The 21,177-nt window shown below is 42.8% G+C and overlaps 1 protein-coding gene across 1 annotated transcript in view; it reads right to left on the bottom strand.

Annotated features, from left to right (window-relative positions):
* Positions 1-15,467, bottom strand: part of RGS20 (regulator of G protein signaling 20) — an 85,802-nt gene extending 70,335 nt beyond the window's left edge. Inside the window, exon 1 of the mRNA XM_078441563.2 lies at positions 15,157-15,467. Coding sequence (XP_078297689.2) covers positions 15,157-15,321 — 165 coding nt within the window. The 5' untranslated portion in view covers positions 15,322-15,467. The remainder of the gene's footprint in view (positions 1-15,156) is intronic.
* Between the last annotated feature and the right edge of the window lie 5,710 nt (positions 15,468-21,177).

Below are 21,177 nucleotides of genomic sequence, written 5' to 3'. Positions count from 1 at the left end.
GTACCTTAGAGCAGAGAAGCAGAGCAGAATCCAGAGGGAGTTTTGGAGCCAGCAGGCCTCCCCAGGCGAACGCTTTTCAACATCCCCACTGTGACTCCCCCAGCTCGCTTAATTAAATTACAGCATCCTCCAAAACAGTTTCTGCCTTGGAGTCTGCACAGCGCCTGAGTCCACTCTGACCTGCTGCCCCCCCCCCCCCCCCCCCCCGCAGAAACACTGATCTTTCTAAGAGGCAAATACAGTCATGTTACTCCCCTCCCTCTAACCATTCACTGGCTCCTCATTTCTCTATAGGTCCTAATATGGCATGTAGACCTTTTGTGATTTGATCCGTACTCTGTTTACTTATCCACTTTTCTTTCTCACTATTACTTTGTACTCAAAGCTCCAATCAATCATGTTAAAGTTCCCCAGTTCCTAAAATCCCCTTGTTCATTCTCATTCCAGGTATAAATTCTCCTTCTGCTGAATCCTTACCCATTCTTTTTTTTTCTTTTTTTTTTTTTAATATGAAATTTATTGTCAAATTGGTTTCCATACAACACCCAGTGCTCATCCCAACAGGTGCCCTCCTCCATACCCATCACCCACCCACTCCTCCCTCCCACCCCCCATCAACCCTCAGTTTGTTCTCAGTTTTTAAGAGTCTCTTATGTTTTGGCTCTCTTCCTCTCTAACCTTTCTTCTTCTTTTTTTTTTCCTCCTCCCCCATGGTCTTCTGGTAAGTTTCTCAGGATCCACATAAGAGTGAAAACATATGGTATCTGTCTTTCTCTGTATGACTTATTTCACTTAGCATAACACTTTCCATTTCTATCCATGTTGCTACAGAAGGCCAGATTTCATTCTTTCTCATTGCCACATAGTATTCCATTGTGTATATAAACCACAATTTCTTTATCCATTCGTCAGTTGATGGACATTTAGGCTCTTTCCATAATTTGGCTATTGTTGAAAGTGCTGCTATAAACATTGGGGTACAAGTGCCCCTACTCATCAGCACTCCTGGATCCCTTGGGTAAATTCCAAGCAGTGCTATTGCTGGGTCATAGGGTAGATCTATTTTGAATTTTTTGAGGAACCTCCACACTGTTTTCCAGAGCGGCTGCACCAGTTTGCATTCCCACCAACAGTGCAAGAGCCTTACCCATTCCTAATCTGCTCCTCATCTTCTCTCCCAGGGCAGTCTCCTACTTAGCCTTCAAATCTCAGTTTAGGTGCCATTTCCTCCAGGAAGCTCTCCCAGGTTGGGTTAGCTGCCCGTATGCTTGCTCTTGTCACAGCATTTCCTGCACTGAGTTGTGATAGTCTGTGAGGGTCAGGACTTTGCCTTGTTCAAACCTGTGTCTCAAAAAAACCTAAAGCCATTCTGAGACATAATGGGTATTCAATCAATATTTGTTAAACGAATGAACTTAGAAATGACACGATCTAAACAACCTATCTCAAATCTTCGTAAACTGCAATAGACGAGAAATAGCAGGATAGAAGCGGCCACAGTTCCGTGCGCAAGCCTCCAGGGCATGGGGCTTATTAAAATGGGTGTTCAGAGAAGGCGTGATGCAAAAGGGAACACGGGCAGGTCTTTCTTAAGGAGCCTGGCCTCCGTGTGTCCCCACGGTCCCAGGCCAGACCCACCGATTTCACGCTGACGGAGCGCAAAAACCAACAACCAAGATGGCAAGAACAAGGGAAGACACTGTTCGCCTCAAAGTGGAAATTTGTGACAGGGCCCAGGAAGTCTGCCTGGGCCTTGTAGCTCTTCCAGTGGTTTCTAATAAGCCAGGCTTTGTGTGAGTCTCACTGAGGCTGCACAGGGCCCCGTCCCAAAGCTCGTTCTCTCTCTGCTGGCCCGGCTGCCCGGCCTGGCTGCTGGGAGAACTTGTTAGCCATCATTGATTTCTTTGAGTTGGACTCCACTGAATTGGATTGCTTTGCTCTGCATTTTAAAAGGGGTGTTTTTCTTGAGGCTGGAAGTTGGCACCGACTTGAAATTACAGAGTTTGAGACCATTCAGGATCCATAACTATCATTAATTTCCTTCACAGCACATGAGATTCTAACGATGGTCTTTTTTTTTTTATTTATTTTTAACGTTTATTTAGTTTTGAGACAGAGAGAGACAGAGCACGAACGGAGGAGGGTCAGAGAGAGGAAGACACAGAATCTGAAACAGGCTCCAGGCTCCGAGCTGTCAGCACAGAGCCCGACGCGGGGCTCGAACTCACGGACCGCGAGATCATGACCTGAACCGAAGTCGGCCGCTCAACCGACTGAGCCACCCAGGCGCCCCCTAACGATGGTCTTAAAGAGGTAGAGAAAACTCAGTGTTTCACCCATGTGGTGGGAACAGAGTAGGGAAATAACGCATTTCTATCTACTAATCAATCAACAAATCAGCATTGACTGGGCTCTTACCATGTGCCCAGTACGTGTGAGGCTCTGCCCGTGGATGGGAATAATGAAGTTAACAACTGTTGTGGGGGAAACTGAGTGCAAATCAAACATGCAGGTCCCAGGGGTTCCTCAGGACAGCAGCGCGGGACCAATGGGAAGCCCGGACCCGTGGGTGCAGATTGTGTTTTAAAATTCAAAGTATTGATTAAAAAAAAAACTAATAAAATTCTGTATGAGAGGTATCATTGTCTTGATTTTATAGATGAAAACTAAGACTCAGAATTAAACCCGACGTGGACCCGAATTCGAAAACCAGTTCTCGCCATGACAAAGACAGTGCTCTTATGTCATCATACTGCCCGGTTTGTACCTGCGTACCAAAAAGATCCACCTAGCAGAACTTTTGCAGTTGGGATAAAGGATGTCTTCAAGCAATCAGACTTCCTTTATTTCCAACGCAGTGTTAGGTTTTACTGGATGGCAATCCTGCAATGCCGTATCGTCCAGCAGATGTCAGCATTTACCATTCTTTGACTCCCTCCGGTCTTGGCATTTACAAAGTTTTAGGGCTCAAGAGCCTATCTTGCTCTTGGGCTCCCCAAAATTGCTATTGCATCTGGGCGCGAGGTGGGGAGCTCTGTGCCAAGAGGGTGCAGCTGAGCGCCGAGTCTTGACTCCGTGAGAAGGCATTTGAAACTGTCACGAGCCTTCATTTCTTTTCTCCTCTCTTTTGTGATTTCATGTTTCTAAAAACCAGCTCATTTCTTTTCTTTTTTTTTTTTTTTAAAGATGTTTATTTATTTTGAGAGAGAGAGTGAGAGCGCATGCTGTGTGAGTTGGGGAGAGAGAATCTCAAGCAGGCAGTGCAGAGTCCGATATGGGGCTCGATCCCATGACCCTGGGATCATGACCTGAGCTGAAATCAAAGATTCAGAGGCTCAAGTGACTGAGCCACCCAGGCGCCCAAAAACCAGCTCATTTCTGATGGATGAGCCAAGGAGACTTCTAACCTGGCCTTTGGCCAAGGTTGCACAGAGAGAGAGGAGGCTCTCGAAGTGCCAAGAGGACGCCGGGAATGCCGCGGCGTCTCTGTAATCAGCAGCAGCAGCCGGTGCCAGATGCAGCTGGGATTTGGCCCAGCCTGGAGTGTGGCTTCTGAGAAGGGGCCAGAAATAGCCCCAAACACCAAGGTTTCTCTTCTGCTCAGCTTTTAGATGCCTCAGGTTACACCCCTGCAAGGTCTTCCTGTGGCCCTAATCTTAGAATGCCTTACAGATTTTGTGAGAAGGAACGATCTATTAAATATATTTACATCGAAGTGCAAATGAATTTGAACTTTAATTTTTTTTTTCTAGTGAGAAAAACCAGGCCAGACTCAGAAAATGAGTTGCCTCAGGTATGCCTGGAAATGTGAGAGAAGCGTCTCGGGAAGGGGAGAGGGGAGAGTGATGATGGCAAACTTCCCTGATCTCCCAGTCTGTGCCTGGGAGACCTTCTTTTGCTTCCTGTCTCCCACACCCTCTGCCTCTTCACCCTGCCCATCTCAAGTGCTGTAAAGAATGCACAAAAGGCAATGATTGGTTCCCCAAAGCCTGGACTCCCTCAGGGGCCACCACAAGGTGGAAAATGCTGGCTTTCTTTTCCAAAATTGCAACTCTGGGACAGGGGAAGCTCACCGACCTTAATGACACCAGTCAGTTGTTGGAAATAGTCGGTTTGCCGCTATTTTAAAGAAAAGACAAACACAGAAAGAAGGAAGCAAGAGTGCCTAGCTTTTATTTGCTAACCGTGTATGCTTATTGTTCAATCCGGCCACCTTTCTCTGTAACAAACGTTGTCAACACAATTAAGTGCATGTCCTCCTTGGATGCTGCTGATGGTAGCAAAGCTCTCTCCTTGACTGAAAACTTAAAACAATATACCCTTCAGAACATGTGACATTCCGGGCAAATGGTCACAGATGAAAGTCTTAAATAAATGGGGCTCGGTCCAACTTGCAGAAGCAGAGAGAGCAGATTCATCACAGAATGGAGAAATGTGGTGTGAAATTGGTAATATCAAATGCTTTGATCATTTCTTTCTAGTAATGTTTTATTCATTCCATTTGGTCCTTTCTGCTTAACCATTCTTACATAACCTCGAGCAGCCTTTAATGATAATTTGTAGGTAAAATTATGCACGTAGCAGTGTGTCTGGGCTACCAGACACACTGGGCCTGAACTGGATCAATCTGGCCTGACTCAAGGGAGCACAGAAGGTCACATCAAACCTCACCGTCCACCATGTCCGGTGGGGGAAAGGGTTTGTCTGGGACTAGGCTCCAGTTGCTGGGGGAGCCCACCCACAGATCTTTGCTAAATAGGGGATAAAAGAGGAGATGTGTGGTGCTGAACTGTCTTTCTAGCACCTTCCGCAGACTCCTAGGCTCAGGTTCCTGAGCAGCCGGGCTCCTGCCTTCCTGCTGTTTCTTTTTATCTTCTGGTCGCACACAGTCTGAAAAGTTCGTTACCAAAATGCGTTGAGACTATGCTTATGATATTTTAGTTCACGTTTAGGTCTTATTTCAAATAAAAGTCCTTGGAATGGTCTATCCGTTGAAAATGAAGCCTTACAATTTTTAGTGCTGAGAATTCAAAATTCTATAAGCAAAATATATATTCATATGGAAAAACATATTTGGTTACATCATTGATGTCAGATTCAATTACTTATGTACTCTGCAATTTGGGTTTCGTTATTGAATATTTGAAATCTATTCCAACAGTCACTGCGTGGCTTAAACTGAATATTGTCTGTCAGCATATTTGCTTCATTTAAAAATTCCTTTTCTCGGTCATTTTAAATGCAGTAAGTGTGAAACCATTCGACCAAAGTTTCTAAAATAAATAGCTAGATGACACAAACCTGATCTGAATTGCTTTTACCCACAGAATAGAGATACATGGTTCAGACAGAACCTATAACATGTTTACAATCAAACGTTCCCAGTAAAGTTCACCTACATCTCTACCTTGCAAGAAGGCAAAACTTTAATGTAAATTTCCTAAGATATTTGCAGTGATTTTATGGTTTTGTGAAGGCTGGCTTGATTTTCTTTTATTTGTTTACTACACCCAATGTGGGGGTTGAACTCACAACCCTTAGGTCAAGAGTCACATGCTCTTCTGAGCCAGCCAGGAGCCCCAAGGCTGGCTTGGTTTTGACAGGAAAGCCAACAACATGATTTTATGAGATCTTTTGAATAGGGAAAATGAGCCTTAGATACATTTTTTTCCTAACCATTAATTTAAAATCTGAGCATTTAGGGGCGCCTGGGTGGCTCGGTCGGTTAAGCGTCCGACTTTGGCTCAGGTCATGATCTCACGGTCCGTGGGTTCGAGCCCCGCGTTGGGCTCTGTGCTGACAGCTCAGAGCCTGGAGCCTGTTTCAGATTCTGTGTCTCCCTCTCTCTCTGACCCTCCCCCGTTCATGCTCTGTCTCTCTCTGTCTCAAAAGTAAATAAACGTTAAAAAAAATTTTTTTTTAAATAAAAAAATAAAATCTGAGCATTTATGAGATTTTGGGGGTGGGGTGGGTGGGGGGAAGCCCAAACAGTATGAGGCCAACCAGGGCAGTATGTTTTTTTAGACTTCCAGACAGGATCTTTTGCCATTTTTAAAGATTTTTCTGAAAGGTCAGGATCAGTTGTGCTATCCAGTGGATGTCTGAACCGTGTGCTAACAGCTCCCACTGTGGTATAAATAGACATATGGAAAGTTGTATTTGTGTATTTATGAGTCTATTTGTTGCTTAATTTCAAAGGGTAAATTCTAACCTCCAGGCTTTGAGATGAAATCTTTTTATTATGTGTATTTTCAAATAAAACCCGGAGCGAATATACTCGTGAACTCTCGTATGTATCACTCAGTATTAGCATTATTGCCAATTCTGCTTCATCGTTCCCCCTGACTCCCCACTTCCCCTGTCATTTTGAAGGAAGTTGAAGGTCACATGTCTTTCTTCTGAAACCATTTCCGCTTGCCTCTTAAAGGATTTTTTTTTTTTTTAAGCATAACCACAGTCTCTTCTGACTTCCTTTTACTGGACGTGAGGAGTAGGACCCATGTTTCTGATCTCCCTTCCTCTTGTTGTATCTGTGAATCCAAATGGAATTGTAAGCCCCTTCCCCCATATGTGTCTCCTTTTTATAATATAACCAAACTTTTAAACAATAACCACCTTTTGCAGTGACTTTTTACATCGAATACCTCCATCTGAGGGACCGTTTCAAAAATTACCATCAATCCTTCCCAACCGGGACTGCCCCATGTTTGAATTCTTATTTTGCCCTCATTTATCATGGCTCTGAAACATATTTCCACGTGATTTGTGCAGGAAGTGTGGCTGTGTCAGAACCCATACACTTGCCTCTCTTAAAATGTCTCTCGAGCGAGCGAGCGAGTGAGCAAGGGCAGCAGGAATGACACTGGCTTGGGACATACAGTTTCTTTCTTCAAAGCTCTCCTGCTGTAAATCAGTTTGTCTTCAGTTATTTAGTGCTTCAGAGATTTATAAGATCTATAAGATTTCCAAGAAGAGGAGCGCTGTTAGTGCTCGATTAGGACTCTGTGGTGGTGCCACAGTACCCTGGAAGTTAAGACGTTTCCTGCCAAGTGAAATAAGTGAGAGAAATAAAGATACCGTATGATTTCATTCATATCCGGAATTTAAGAAAAACAAATAAGCAAAGAGAAAGAGAGAGAGAGAGAGAGAGAGAGAGAGAGAGGCAAACCAAGAAACAGACTCTTAACTAGAGAGAACAAACTGGTTTCCAGAGGGGAGGTGGTGGGGGTTGCTGGGGGAAACAGGTGATGGGGATTAAGGAGGGCACTTGGGATGAGCACCGGGTGTGGTCCGGAAGTGGCGAATTGCTGTATTGTGCACCTGACACTAATATGACACTCTATGTTAACTAACACATACACATAACAGACACATAGTGCACCTGACACTAATATGACACTCTATGTTAACTAACTGGAATTTAAACAAAAACTTAGAAAGAAAAGAAGCATTGGGGAATTCCGGGACACCTCCAAGGAACAGGGACTTACTACTGCACGTTGTCCCAGGCGCTGAGTGTGGTGTGAATCATAACGCCCAGGAAGCCACCCGGAGGCATCAGTTTTAGAATCACCGCTGTTCCTTTGTGTTTTCAGGAACTCTAGGTTTCCGTTCTCAAGAACAAAAGCACACTTGGGCTACATGAGAAAACTACCTAATGCCAGATATCCTTTAACCCATTCTCATTCAGAAAAACTTCCGAAGAGCAAAGAAATACCTTAAAATACTATTGATCTGTGCCAAAACAAATCACTTTGTAGCACCGGTGGAGATGTTGGCCTCTGAAAATATAATCCAATGGCAAAAACCTAATTTGTTTTTAAATTTTTTTTACATTTATTTATTTTTGAGAGACAGAGAAACAGACCACAAGTGGGGGAGGGTCAGAGAGAGAGAGGGAGACACAGAATGTGAAGCAGGCTCCAGGCTCTGAGCCATTAGCACAGAGCCCGACGTGGGGCTCGAACCCACGGACCGTGAGATCATGACCTGAGTGGAAGTCGGACACTCAACCGACTGAGCCACCCAGGCACCCCCAAAAACCTAATTTTTAATGTAAAACCCTCAAAGACAATTATTTAAATGTCTAAGTAAATGGCAAACATGACCAAAACTTGTATTTAAATTTTTTATCTGAAACTTTGAAGACTAGAACTCATGTGGATTTTTCTGGTACATTGTTATTTTCAGAATAGAAGAATCTTTAGTTTTGGGGCACCTGGTTGGCTCAGTCAGTTAGGCATCCGACTTCAGCTCAGGTCATGATCTATCTCACTGTCGGTGGTTTTGAGCCCCACGTCAGACTGTGTCTCCCTCTCTCTCTCTGCCCCTCCCCTGCTCACGCTCTGTCTCTCTCTCTCTCAAAAATAAATAAATATTAGAAAAATCTTTAGTTCCAGTGTGGAAAATAAAACGTTGGGTGTTAGTAAGCAAGCACTTGGTTTGTAGATATTCCCACTGGAGGGAAGAGTCGCATTTTCTCAGAAGCCTCCTTTATGATAATTCATGAAAAGTAACTAATGGCTGGTTTTTAACTTCAGAGGATTGGCTTTTTGAAATCAATTGAAAAGCACAGATACATATTATACATTCTTCCATGTATGTACGCATATGTACATACTTTTTAAAAATATACATGCTTTTCTGAAGTATAAGGAATGCCGTACTCCTTTTGTAGTCATCCGAGTTTTCTCTTACAAGTGGGGCCAAGGGGGAGCTGTGGTGGGAATGGTGAGGCCTCTCAGTACCTGGGTCATCTCTGTGATGTAATGTAAACCTCCTTTGCAATCACGTTGGCCACGTGCCCAGCTCTGATCAGGGTGAACACGAATGGAAGTAATGACGTTCACCTCCCTCAGAGGGAGTTAAGCTTCCTTTCCCACTCTCCCTTTCCTAAGTATGCCTGGAGGGTGACTTTGGATCCGCTACCTGGCAGAGCCACCAAGACGGAAGCAGTGTGAGTCCGGGGTCACTGGGTAGAGTCTGACCTACCCCAAACTGTGGCATGACTGAAAAATATGCTTTTATTGTTAAGTCACTGAGATATGAGGGGTGTATTTGTTACTGCAGCATGAACTGGCCTACCCGACTGATACAGACTGAGTTGTCTGATTTGGGCTGTTTGCACTAAAGATCTAATATTTCGTGGGATGCCTGGGCGGCTCAGTCGGTTAAGCGTCCGACTTCGGCTCAGGTCATGATCTCGCGGTTTGTGGGTTCGAGCCCCGCGTCGGGCTCTGTGCCGACAGCTCAGGGCCTGGAGCCTGCTTCACATTCTGTGTCTCCCTCTCTCTCTGTCCCTCCCCTGCTCACGCTCTGTCTCTGTCTCTCAAAAATGAATAAATGTTAAAAAAATTTTTTTTGAAAAACCTAATATTTTGTGTCTGGTGTTTTTGTCAGCCAAGGAGAAACATTTATTTGTTATTCGTGAAAACATTTCTTAAATTTTATGAAAATTATATGAGGGATTTCAGCAGTTACTTTTTGCCATTCACTTTGGAATCGACCACTGTTTCACTTCTTACTTTGGAAGGTATGAGCTGGTGGTGTCTTAGATCTTCATCAAGGTAAGAGAGAGTCCAAATGAGCCATATAAGCAAAACTCTGGGATGATAACCATACAATTTATGATAAGCTGAAATGTTATTTGACTTTATTTTTGTTTGGCTCTTAATGTGACACGATTGCCCTGGGTTCTGTGAGCTAGTAATTGAGGAACTTTTTCACCTTTCCGAAGACTACACGTACCATGGGCTTCCTTAAGGTCCTCATCAAAGGAAGGCAAGACACAGATGGCTCATGGAAAGCCCTGAACCTGGAGTCTGGTGAGCCATCCCACCTTTGAGTTAAAGACAGTCATGCTCGTGGCGAGCATAGCATAATGTATAAAATTGTCAAATCAGTATGCGGTACACCTGAAACTAATATAACATTGTACTTCAACTATACTTCAATAATAATAATAATAATAACAATAATAATAATACTTTGCTATACTCATCTAGAAACCCCCTATAATAGGTTCTGGAGGATTGCCAATTAACATTTGCATGCGAACTATAGAAGATATAATCACAACAACATGCTTCCAAATGAACTTTTTTCTCAAGAGGTTTATGAACATCTTAAGTGTTAAACTAATTACTACAGGAGTCTTGTCAGAGGGCTGTCAAAAAAAAAAAAAAAAAAAAGAAAGAAAGAACTAATTTAATCCCTACCAAACTTACTCTTTCACAAATGGAGGCAGGACAAAATAATTTTGTCTTCTGAGTACATTCATGTTGAGGTATTGGATACTAGAAGCATAATTCCTTTTTACTAAGATTTTTTTTTTTCTCTTCTTTTCTGTATCCTTTTCATCACACAAAGCACCATTGTCTTTGTAGCTACCCTTTGGGGCCTTGACATTTATTTTTCTCCTTTCAGTGTATAACATCTCGAAACAAGTGCTTTGATCAGCTGCTCAGGGGATCACACGTCTGGAACAGGAGGGCACTTAGAAGCCTGTGCTCTTAGAGGCGCATTGATGTTGGAATGATAGGAAAAATAATTTCGTGGAGGGGTGCCAGGCTGGCTCAGTCTGTAAAGCATGCGACTCTTGATCTCCAGGTTAAAAAAAAAATAATTTTGTGGAAGGAACTTTCTTGTCTAAGCTCCGACCATTTTCATTACTGAAGAGGGATGCCTACACATATACACACATAAATCTGTATCGATAGATGGATTTGACTTCTTGCCTGTGTGGCTTTTTACTTTCTCTCTTTCTCATGTCTGTCACTTAGGAAGCGATTAGCTCAGGGGACACCCTACCTTCCCTAGCACTCCTTGTCCTGAATGAAAGAAAGGAAGCAAAAATCCTGATGGAGAAAAATATGATGATGAAGACAGGTGTGTGATTATATATGCGGGGGTATGAATTTATTCTGTAGTAAATTAGTGGTGCATGTTGGAGTACTTTAGGCTGAATGCACAAAGAAAACCCTATTAAGAAATCTGGCTTCAGGCCCATGAAATTATGGTCTGCTTTGTAAATCACTGTCAGAAGCCACTGAATTAGCAAACAAATCCGTACCAAAAAAACCTAGGTTCAAATCACCACTCAGCTGACTTCATACAACGTAACCAACCAGTGTTTCTGAACTTGGGTTCTCATCTCTAAATCAGGTCTAATGACATCAGTGCTACTGACCCAGTGAAATTGATTCCAAATGAAAAGAACAACCAGAAAAACCACGACGAAACACGCAGGCAGTGCTCTGTGGGCATCATCAGTCTACCGGCCTTTGGAGGTTTGTTTTCTTTTAACTTTCTATTTTGAAATCATTATAGATTCATAGTAAGTTCCAAAAGAGAACGTGCAAAGTGGTCCCAGGCACTTTTCACTTAGCTTCCCCAATGGAAACTGCATGACTGTTGTATAACATCAAAGCCAGGAAACCCACATTGGTACCATTCATAGAACTTACTCGGATTTCGCCAGTTTTATAAGCACTCACTTGTGTGTGTGTGTGCATGAGCGCGCGTGTGTGTGTGCACGTACTTCCAAAGAATCTTATCACATCCGTAGGTTTCTGTCCCCACCACTGAAATCAGGAGAAAGAACTGTCCCACCCCAAAGTGCCCCCAATCTTTGGCAACCATGAATCCATTCTCGAACTCTATAATTTCATTTCAAGAATGTTATATACATGGAATCATATGTTACTCGGCTTTCTGGGATCATTATTTTTTTTCACTCTGCATCATTCCTTTGAGATTATCTAAGGGACATATATCAATAGTTCATTCCTTTTGTGTATCAACAGTTGATTCTTTTTGTTGTTGTTGTTGCAGGGGTTTCCTTAGTATTCCGTAGCACGGATGTACCACAGTCCTTCATTCAACTTTTGAAGGACTTTGGGGATGTTTCTAGTTTTTGGCCATTCTGAATGAAGCTGCTGTGAGCGTTAGCATACAAGATTTTGTGTCAACGTGCGTTTTCATTTCTCTGGGATAAAGGGCCAGTAGTGAAATAGGTGGGCCATATGACGGTTGCATGTTTGGGTTTGAAAGAAACTGCCAAATTATTTTCCAGACCGGCTGTACCACTGTGCATTCTTACCAGGAATATATGGATGATCTAGTTTATTGTGTTTTTAGTTTGTGTTTCCCTTGGGGCTATGATGTTAACTATCTTTTCGAGGGTTTATTTGCCATCTGTATATGCTCTTTAATAAAATGCTAATATTCTTGTTGGATTGTTTGTTATTTTATCCCAGAGTTCTGAGAGTTCTTTACATAGTCTAAACACAAGGCCTTTGTCAGATATACGGTTTGTATATATTTTCTCAAAGTCTGTAGCTTGTCTTTTTATCCTCTTAATAGGCGTTTTTGGCAGGGCAAAAGTCTATTTTTGATATTTTGAGGTTCGGCTTATTAATTTTTCCTTTATGGACTCTACTTAAAAAAATTTTTTTTACACATTTATTTTTGAGAGACAGAGAGAAACAGAGCATAAGCGGGGGAGGGGCAGAGAGAGGGGGAGACACAGAATCCGAAGCAGGCTCCAGGCTCCGAGCTGTCAGCACAGAGCCCGACGCGGGGCTCAAACTCACGAACCACGAGATCATGACCTGAGCCGAAGTCGAACACTTAACCGACTGAGCCACCCAGGCACCCCTCTGGACTATACTTCTGATGTCTAAGAACTCTGCTTAGCCTTAGGTCACAAAGCTTCACAAAAAATTGTTTTTCCAAGAAGTTTTCTAGTTTTCCTTGTGGTTGTACTTTTCAAGTCCGTGATGCACTTTGAACTAATTGCTGTTTAAGGTGTGAGGCTTAGGTTTAAGGTTTTTTTAAATGTTTTTATCAATGGCCTCTAGACATCTAGACACATTCTAGCCCGTTCTCTCCCTGCCTACTTTTCTACATTTCTAGACATTATTTCACATTCCTACCTTACATCTCATCTCTTTCACTCTTTCATTAGGCCATTTTCTTTTTCTTTTTTTTTTTTTTTAATTTTTTTTTTAACGTTTATTTTACTTTTTGAGACAGAGACAGAGCATGAATGGGGGAGGGTCAGAGAGAGGGAGACACAGAATCAGAAGCAGGCTCCAGGCTCCGAGCCGTCAGCCCAGAGCCCGACGCGGGGCTCGAACTCATGGACCGTGAGATCGTGACCTGGGCTGAAGTCAGACGCTTAACCGACAGCCACCCAGGCGCCCCTCATTAGGCCATTTTCAGTTGCTCATATACCATTCCTAACTTCCTATTTCCTTAATGATTGAAAGATTGTAATTACGTGGATATCCCCTACCATTGACCTAAGTCACGCCGATAATGTGATCATATGCTGATACGTTTGTCTTTCCCACTAGGAGCCCATCTTTCTCAAAACCCGGCCCAGGTTTGGCAGATCCTGTGGATACAGTCGTATTTGTAGAATTAAAAGGAGATGAGTTCTACCATTCTTGTATATGCTGGACGAGGGACGTGTTCACCTATGTGACCGTCTCTGTTCAGATGCGACAAAAAAGATGTTTTGAACTGATTGGAGAGACCGGTAGCATCCCGGCAGGGTCACTCCTGACTGCTCACACCTGGGCTGTACAGGCTGGAACCTGTTATGAGGTCAGGATGGCAGCTAGGATTGCCTGGTGTTGGTGGTACATTTGATTCCAGGATGCTGTGGGAAGAGGCTGCTGACGCACAAATGCTTTTCCAACTCATCTGTCTAGGATTCTGCTTAAAGCGTACCCCTCCACACAATGAGAACTTTGCAATTACATGTGTGTGCGCACCTATGTGTATATCACGTGCACACACAAAACGTACGTTGCTGTTCCCCAGAGTAGCCTCCAAGGTCTACCTTTCAGAAATCTCTTTTGCATTTAGGCTTAGATGCCCATCAATGAAGGGCTTCTGGCCGGTATATCCATTTCATTTTAGTTTCCTAAAGACCTAGTGCTCAGGTGATAACAGGGGCTTGAAGTTTCACAACATCTGTCTGAAAGCTCAAAAATGATGGTCAGTACATTTCTACAGAAAAATCTTTTTAATGACTTAGGAAAAAACACCACACTTGGGGTGCCTGGGTGGCTCAGTCGGTTGAGCGTCCGACTTCGGCTCAGGTCATGATCTCGTGGTTCGTGAGTTCAAGCCCCGCGTCGGGCTCTGTGCTGACAGCTCAGAGCCTGGAGCCTGCTTTGGATTCTGTGTCTCCCTCTCTCTCTTTGCCGCTCCCCCGCTTGTGTTTTCTCTCTCTCTCAAAAATAAACATTTATAAAAACAAACAAGCAAACAAAAACACACAGCACTTTCCTTCGTCTTGTGCCAGTTGGTTAAAATAACATGACTGACAAGAAATCAAGATTATGATCAGGATATGAGCCATCGTAAAAGGATAGATAAATTTTTTGGTGTTAAAGTATTTGGATAGGTTTGCGGTAGTACGATTGCAGCATTTAATTCTGAGCTCTGATTATGGGAGGACAGTAACACATACTCATCCCCCTCCACTCTGAATAATCTTTTACGAGATGATTCTATTAATAGTTAAGAGGATTTACAGGCTTAAACTGCAAGGATACACACAACACTGAGCAGGGAAATTGTCACTGTTTGGGGAAATGATGTTATCTATTGATAGACATCCACGCTTCGAAAATTCACCTTAAGAAACTGTGAATTTAGGAAAAACATCCCTTAGCTTCTTAATGTTCTTACATTCCTGCATTATTTTATCAGTTTTTTCTCAAGCAGTTTCTGTAGAAAGTGGTCGATAATTTTTCTTTCATTACTACACGCGATATAATTTTTATTTCGGAGAAAAACATCTAAGCCACAATAGCCACAAAGCATCAATAGTCAAAAGAAACTATGGCTGAGTTTCCTGCCTTTGAAAACATTACCTCCTGAAACAAACAAATAATAAATAGGTACGCATTTGTCTTAGTAAAGGGAAGCTGCATAGGTTGGAGAAAACTGGACAGAGAAGTTAATTAATTATCAAGGTTCTAGTTTTTCGCTTGGGGTTGGCTTGAAAACATTTTGATAAATTGTCAATAAGATAGAGGAATAGCTCACTGAGCCAAAGCTTGCTTATGGTTTTATAATCTTTCCAGATAAACCTTTTCCTTGTCAAGAAAGCATCATGGATGGTGGAGATCATCTTACCTTGACGTCACGCACAGCCTCGGGGCTTCCTTCATTTTCCATGGTCTGGTGAATATTTGCATTATATCCCTCAGCCCTAGGCAGGGGCAGAAATTGCTTCCACATAGATGGCCTGGAGAAATGTTTCTGGAGGCACTCTTGGTTGTCTTGGGAAGGACTGGGCATGTTTTTACAGTAAAGCTCCAAACGAGTCCTGCAGCCTGATTTTAACAACACTAGCCCAGGGTCCACTCTATTTCTCTTCGTTTGGCCAATGCTGGGCCATCCGTCAGTCAGCCAGGGAACCTCTCTGGAAAGTTACACTATTTGAAGCAAAAGGCTAATCTGTTTGGTGGATCAGCAGTTTATCCACGGTTCTTTCGTGTTCTATTCCAGGTAGAGCCTCCTATTTTGAATGTCTAGGTATGTTATGACTGCCCCCTACTGGCAGAAATATACTACTAATTCAAATTTAATCCTAAAATTGAAAGAAATGATTAAAGCGATCTATCGCTTAGGATATAATGATAAAATAGATTGCTTCGCCATATTCTGCATTAGTTGTGTGAGACACAGACTAGGGCCTGATAATCTTGGGCTATGCAGTTAAGAGACAGGTGGTCTGCCTTAATCTGTGTAGGTTTCTTAAAAGGTCATTTTAGCAGGAGTCAGTTTTGTGGCTAGAAATGTATGCTCAACTCATACCCAAACTGAAGCCCAAGGATTATTACACTTCTCGATTGGTGTCATGTAGGGTGAAAGTGATTTTTCTTATGAGGTAACTAGTCATCTAATGATTAAGCCAAGAGTTGGCTTCTAACATCATACTGCACATTTGTAAAGTGTGTAAAGTGTGTAAAATGACCCCAGGGCCCCAGAATTGGTATATGAAACAAACACAATCCCTATAAACATCTTGGCTTCCTTTTTTTTTTTCTTTTTGCAGAAATTGATGAATTGATTCTAAACTTCACATGCAGTTGTAAGGGACTTAGAATATCCAAAACAATCTCATAAAAAGAAGAGCAGAGTTGGAGGATACACATTTCTCAATTTTTTTTAAACGTTTATTTATTTTTGAGACAGAGAGAGACAGCATGAACGGGGGAGGGTCAGAGAGAGAGGAAGACACAGAATTCGAAGCAGGCTCCAAGCCGTCAGCACAGAGCCCGACGCAGGGCTCGAACTCACAGACCGCGAGATCATGACCTGAGCCGAAGTCGGACGCTCCACTGACTGGGCCACCCAGGCGCCCCACACATTTCTCAATTTTAAAACTTACTATAAAGCCACAACACATCAACAGAATAGAATTGAGTCTATAGGTAAATCCATACGTCTACGGTCAGTTGGGCTTTGACAAAGTGCCAAAATAATTCAATGGAGGAAAGAATTGTCTTTCCAACAAATGGTGTGGAACCCCTGGACAGCTCCAGGCAGAAGTTTAAGTTGAAGTTCTACCTCACACCACATAAAACATTAACTCAAAATGAATCCTAGACCTACATGTAAGAGCTGAAGCTATAAAACTCATTTTCTTAGAGGAAAATGTAGGGGTAAATCTTCGTGGCCTTGGATTAGGCAAAGCTTGCATAAGTACAATATCAAAACTCAAGGCACAAAAGAAAAAGACAGGTAAACTGGACTTCATCAAAAAGGAAAACTTTGGTTTTCTAAGAACATCATCAAGAAAGTAAAAAGATAACCCACTAGGAGACAATATAGAAAATCACATATACATAATAAAAGAATTTTATCCAGAAAGTATAAAGAGGTCTTCCAACTGAAAATCAAAGGGGCACCTGGGTGGCTCAGTTGGTTGAATGTCCAAATTCGGCTCAGGTCATGATCTTGTGGTTTGTGAGTTTGAGCCCAGCACAAGGCTCGCTGCTGTCGTGCAGAGCCTGCTTCGGATTCTCTGTCTTCCTCTCTCTCGGCTCCTCTCCTGCTCACACACTCTCTCTCTCTCCAAAATAAAAATTAAAAAAATTTAAAAAACCCCAGAAGTTAACTAAAAATGGGTGATGCGTTTAAATAGACGTCTCTCCAGAGAAGGTATACAAATGGCCAATGAGCCCATGAAAAGATGCTCAACATCATTAGCCACTAGGGAAAAGCAAGTCGAAATCACAATGATTTTACATGTAATAGGTTGGCTTTAATCAAAAAGACAGACAAGGACAAATGTTAGCGAGTATGTGGAGAAAATGGGACTCTCATGCATTTGCCAGCGGAAACATAAAATGTTGCAACCACTTTGCTAAACAGTTTGGCACTTCCTCAAAACGTTCGACATAATTACCCTAAGACCCAGCAATTTCCTCCTACGTGTCTACTGAAGCCAGAGAAGTGAAACGTGTGTTCACATAAAGGCCTGCATGGAAATGTCCAATAACTGGAATCAACCCACATGCCCATCAACTGATGAACCAAGTGAAGTAAATCTGTACAATGGAATATGACTCAGCAACAGAAAGGAATAAAGTTCTGACACAGGTTGTAACGTGGATAAACGTCAAAAACATGCATAGAAAAGCCAGTCACAAAAGAGCACATCGCGTGTGATTCCATTCATAAGAAAATGTCCGGAGTAGGCACATCTAGAACGTAGATTAGTGGCTGCCTGGGGCAGGAGGGTTTGGGGGAGAAATGGGGAGTGACTGCCAATGAATCAGAGGTTTCTTTTTAGTGTGACGAGATTACCAATGAATCAGAGGTTTCTTTTTAGCGTGACAAGAATGTCATAAAACTGATTTCAGTGATGGTTTCAGAACCCCGTGAATACCCTAAAAACCATTAAGTTTGTATACGTTAAATGGGTGGATTATATGGTGTGTGAATTCGATCTCAATGATGCTGTTGAACTTTTTATGAAAAGAGAGGCAACTGCTTCAAGCGACCAGATGTTTCAGCGCGGGTGCGGTACGTAAGTGTCTGGATGGTTCTGTTCCCTGGGGTCAGTTGAGTGAAGATATGGTTGAACCATATCACTGGTCTCGGTGGGGGTGGGGGTGGGGGTGGGGTCCCAGGACCTGATTCTGGACTCAGAAGGAAAATAGGATAGGTGGTATTAGTTATCTCAAATTGACCTGTGCCGTTTTTGGAGCTGGAAGGTTATTTTGTCCTCCGGCCCGTGTTGTCTTTGTGCATTTTGTGCCTGGGGAAACCTACCTGAGATTTTCGGTGGTGTGTCCAGGGGCTCCATCCATGTAGTCCTGCAGTTGGGACCAGCCTCCCCGTCTTCACATCCTAGGGCCAGAACACATAGTCCCGAGCCGCTCTGCAAACCGAATCATTCACGTTTCTCTTTTTCTTTCATGCTGTCCTTTTGGTCCACCAGCATTTTTCTCTTGCTCTTTCATTTTTGCACACTCGATGTTTGGTGTCAAACCTTGGGGGAAGCATTTCTTTCTAACGTTCATGACGTTCTCCTTAGCATTTTCCCCATGCTTGTAAAAACCCTCGTTTCTGGAAACTTCTTTCTAGTTGATAGCCATTTGGATGAAAATTATTTCATCTTAAATCATGTTTGTTAATAATATCATCTAGGTGTGCGAATAAAACGCCTCACGCTCAGTTCTTGAGAGATCCTCGTAAACATTATTGTTTCATATTCAAGGAAGGGGTGTGTGTATAGGGGCACAGTAGCACCGATTGGCCTCCCCTGGCATTCTGTGTAAACCCAGTTTGCTAGAGATTGTAGCGAGAGGAATTTGCATGAAGAAAGAATTTTACAATCTGTCCAAGTTGAGTAAAGTACTTGTTGGCAAATTTTCCATTACTTCAAGAAAAAGGGCATCTCCTAAAGGGTCAATGTAACCGAGAGACCTGTGTCTAGGAAGCATAAACAGCTGAGAGAGTGGCGAGAGGAGGGAGATTAGTGGACCATTAATCGATTCGACTCCAACTTGGTCGTTAGCTCCTGAGAGAGGCAGAAAGCTGGTGGATTGACAGCCGATTGAGTAAATGTTCATGGAGATGAACGGATAAACCCTAAGCCCGGAGGAGCCCAGCCAACACTCTTCCCTCATGCGAATGAGACTGATGATAGGCGGGTCCGGGGAAGGAAATCCTTACTGGGGTCCATCTCCAATTCCAGACAGTCCTGGAAGACCCAGACAGGGAAGCTTCCAAGACTGCCCGAGTGGTCATAGCTCAGGATGTGGATCCCGGCATTTGCTCTACTGGTAGGAGGATCTGCAGTCTTTGCTGTATGTCATGGGTCCAAACGGTGACCTTGTTTTTCCTCCATTACTGTGTGTTAAAAGAGTGGTAGAGGACTCACTTAACCGCGGATCGATAGCCTTAAGGATCCACACGTGGTCCAGATGGAAAGGCGTGCAAATCACTAAATGACCCTTGACTTTCAGCCAGATGCAATTACTGGAAAAGATTGTGGGTTGTTCGTTTAGAATGAGTGAATACATTCTCTCTCTCTCTCTTTCTCTCTCACCTATATATCTCAGAGAGAGAGAGAGACAGAGAGGGCATAGGCACACATGAGCAGAAGGGAGGGAGAGTGAGAGAATCCCAAGCAGGCACTGTGCTGTCGGCGTAGAGCCCAGCACGGGGCTTGATGTCACGACTGAGATTATGTCCTGAGCTGAAATCAAGAGTCAGACATTCAACCAACTGAGTCACCCAGGTGCTCTAAGAATGAGTAAATATGTTTAAAAAAATTAAAAAGTTTTTAAAAGTTTTTAAAAATTTTGAAAGTGCTTGACAAGAGCTTGGGAAAAAGGCTTTTATAGAACAGATGTGGCAGCAGAGCAAGGAAATCATGTGATTGGCTACAGCTTAGGCAGGTGACTAATTTGGGAAACCTTGTTGGCTATTTGTGATTGTTTAGCGTTATTGTTTATGGTACGAGTGCGTTTATAGGAATTCACCCTGGGTTACACGGGCTACCAAGGCATTAGAGGCAGCTTAGTCTAATGGCCTCCTTGGTTAATTAATTACTTTCACAATTCCCCCTTTTGGCCATTTTCTCGTACGTGATGGATTGATAAAAAAGTTTTCTATTAAGGACCCCTTCCCCGGTCACTGTCAGGGTTGAGGTTTTCGCTGTGAAACTCCTAGGTTATCATGTCAGTTTTATGGAAATTTTTACTATTCATTTCCTTGTTCATCTCATTTCTGTCCTCCCAGCTCAGTGAGACCATCTGATGTACTGTTGATGGCTACAAGCATGTGTTTAAGGCTTTTGAGAGATACTACTTAAAAAAAAAAAATTTAGTGTTTATTCTTTTTTTAAAATTTTTTCAAATGTTTATTTATTTTTGAGAGAGGGAAAGACGGAGTGCAAGCTGGGGAGGGGCAGAGAGAGAGGGAGACACAGAATCTGGAGCAGGCTCCAGGCGCTGAGCTACACAGAGTTCGACTCGGGGCTCGAACTCACGAACCATGAGATCATGACCTGAGCCGAAGTCGGACGCTCAATCGACTGAGCTATCCAGGCGCCCCTGAGAGATACTACTTTTAAGCAGACCTAACATAAACATAATTATTGTTGAAAAGTCCACGTATCAACTTTTACTTACAGCTATCCTATGCATTTGTTCATTTAAAAAAAAATTTTTTTTAATGTTTATTTATTTTTGAGACCAAGAGAGACACAGAGCATGAATGGGGGAGGGTCAGAGAGAGAGGGAGACACAGAATCTGTAGCAGGCTCCAGGCTCCGAGCTGTCAGCACAGAGCCGGACGTGGGGCTCAAACCCATGGACCATGAGATCATGACCTGAGCTGAAGTTGGAAGCTCAACCAACTGAGCCACCTAGGTGCCCCATTTGTTCATTTTTTTAAAAGATTTCTTTTATGTTTTATTTTTAAGTAATCTCTATACCCAACTAGTAAACCTAGGTAGAACTAAAGTTCTATGTTTGCCTTATATTTAATGTTGATAACTCTGAAGACATGAGTGTTTTCATTAAACCAACCAAACTTAGACTAGCTTTTATATACCAAAGATGATCCCAGATCATGTGAACTTGAGAAACATTTGGGTTAGTGTCTATATTTCCGAGACGATACTTAATTTTT

Source organism: Panthera onca, chromosome F2 (genome assembly GCF_046562875.1).
Source record: "Panthera onca isolate mPanOnc1 chromosome F2, mPanOnc1 haplotype 2, whole genome shotgun sequence".
Lineage (NCBI taxonomy): Eukaryota > Metazoa > Chordata > Mammalia > Carnivora > Felidae > Panthera > Panthera onca.
Note: the sequence above shows the minus strand (reverse complement) of the source record. Positions and strands in the feature narration are given on the sequence as shown.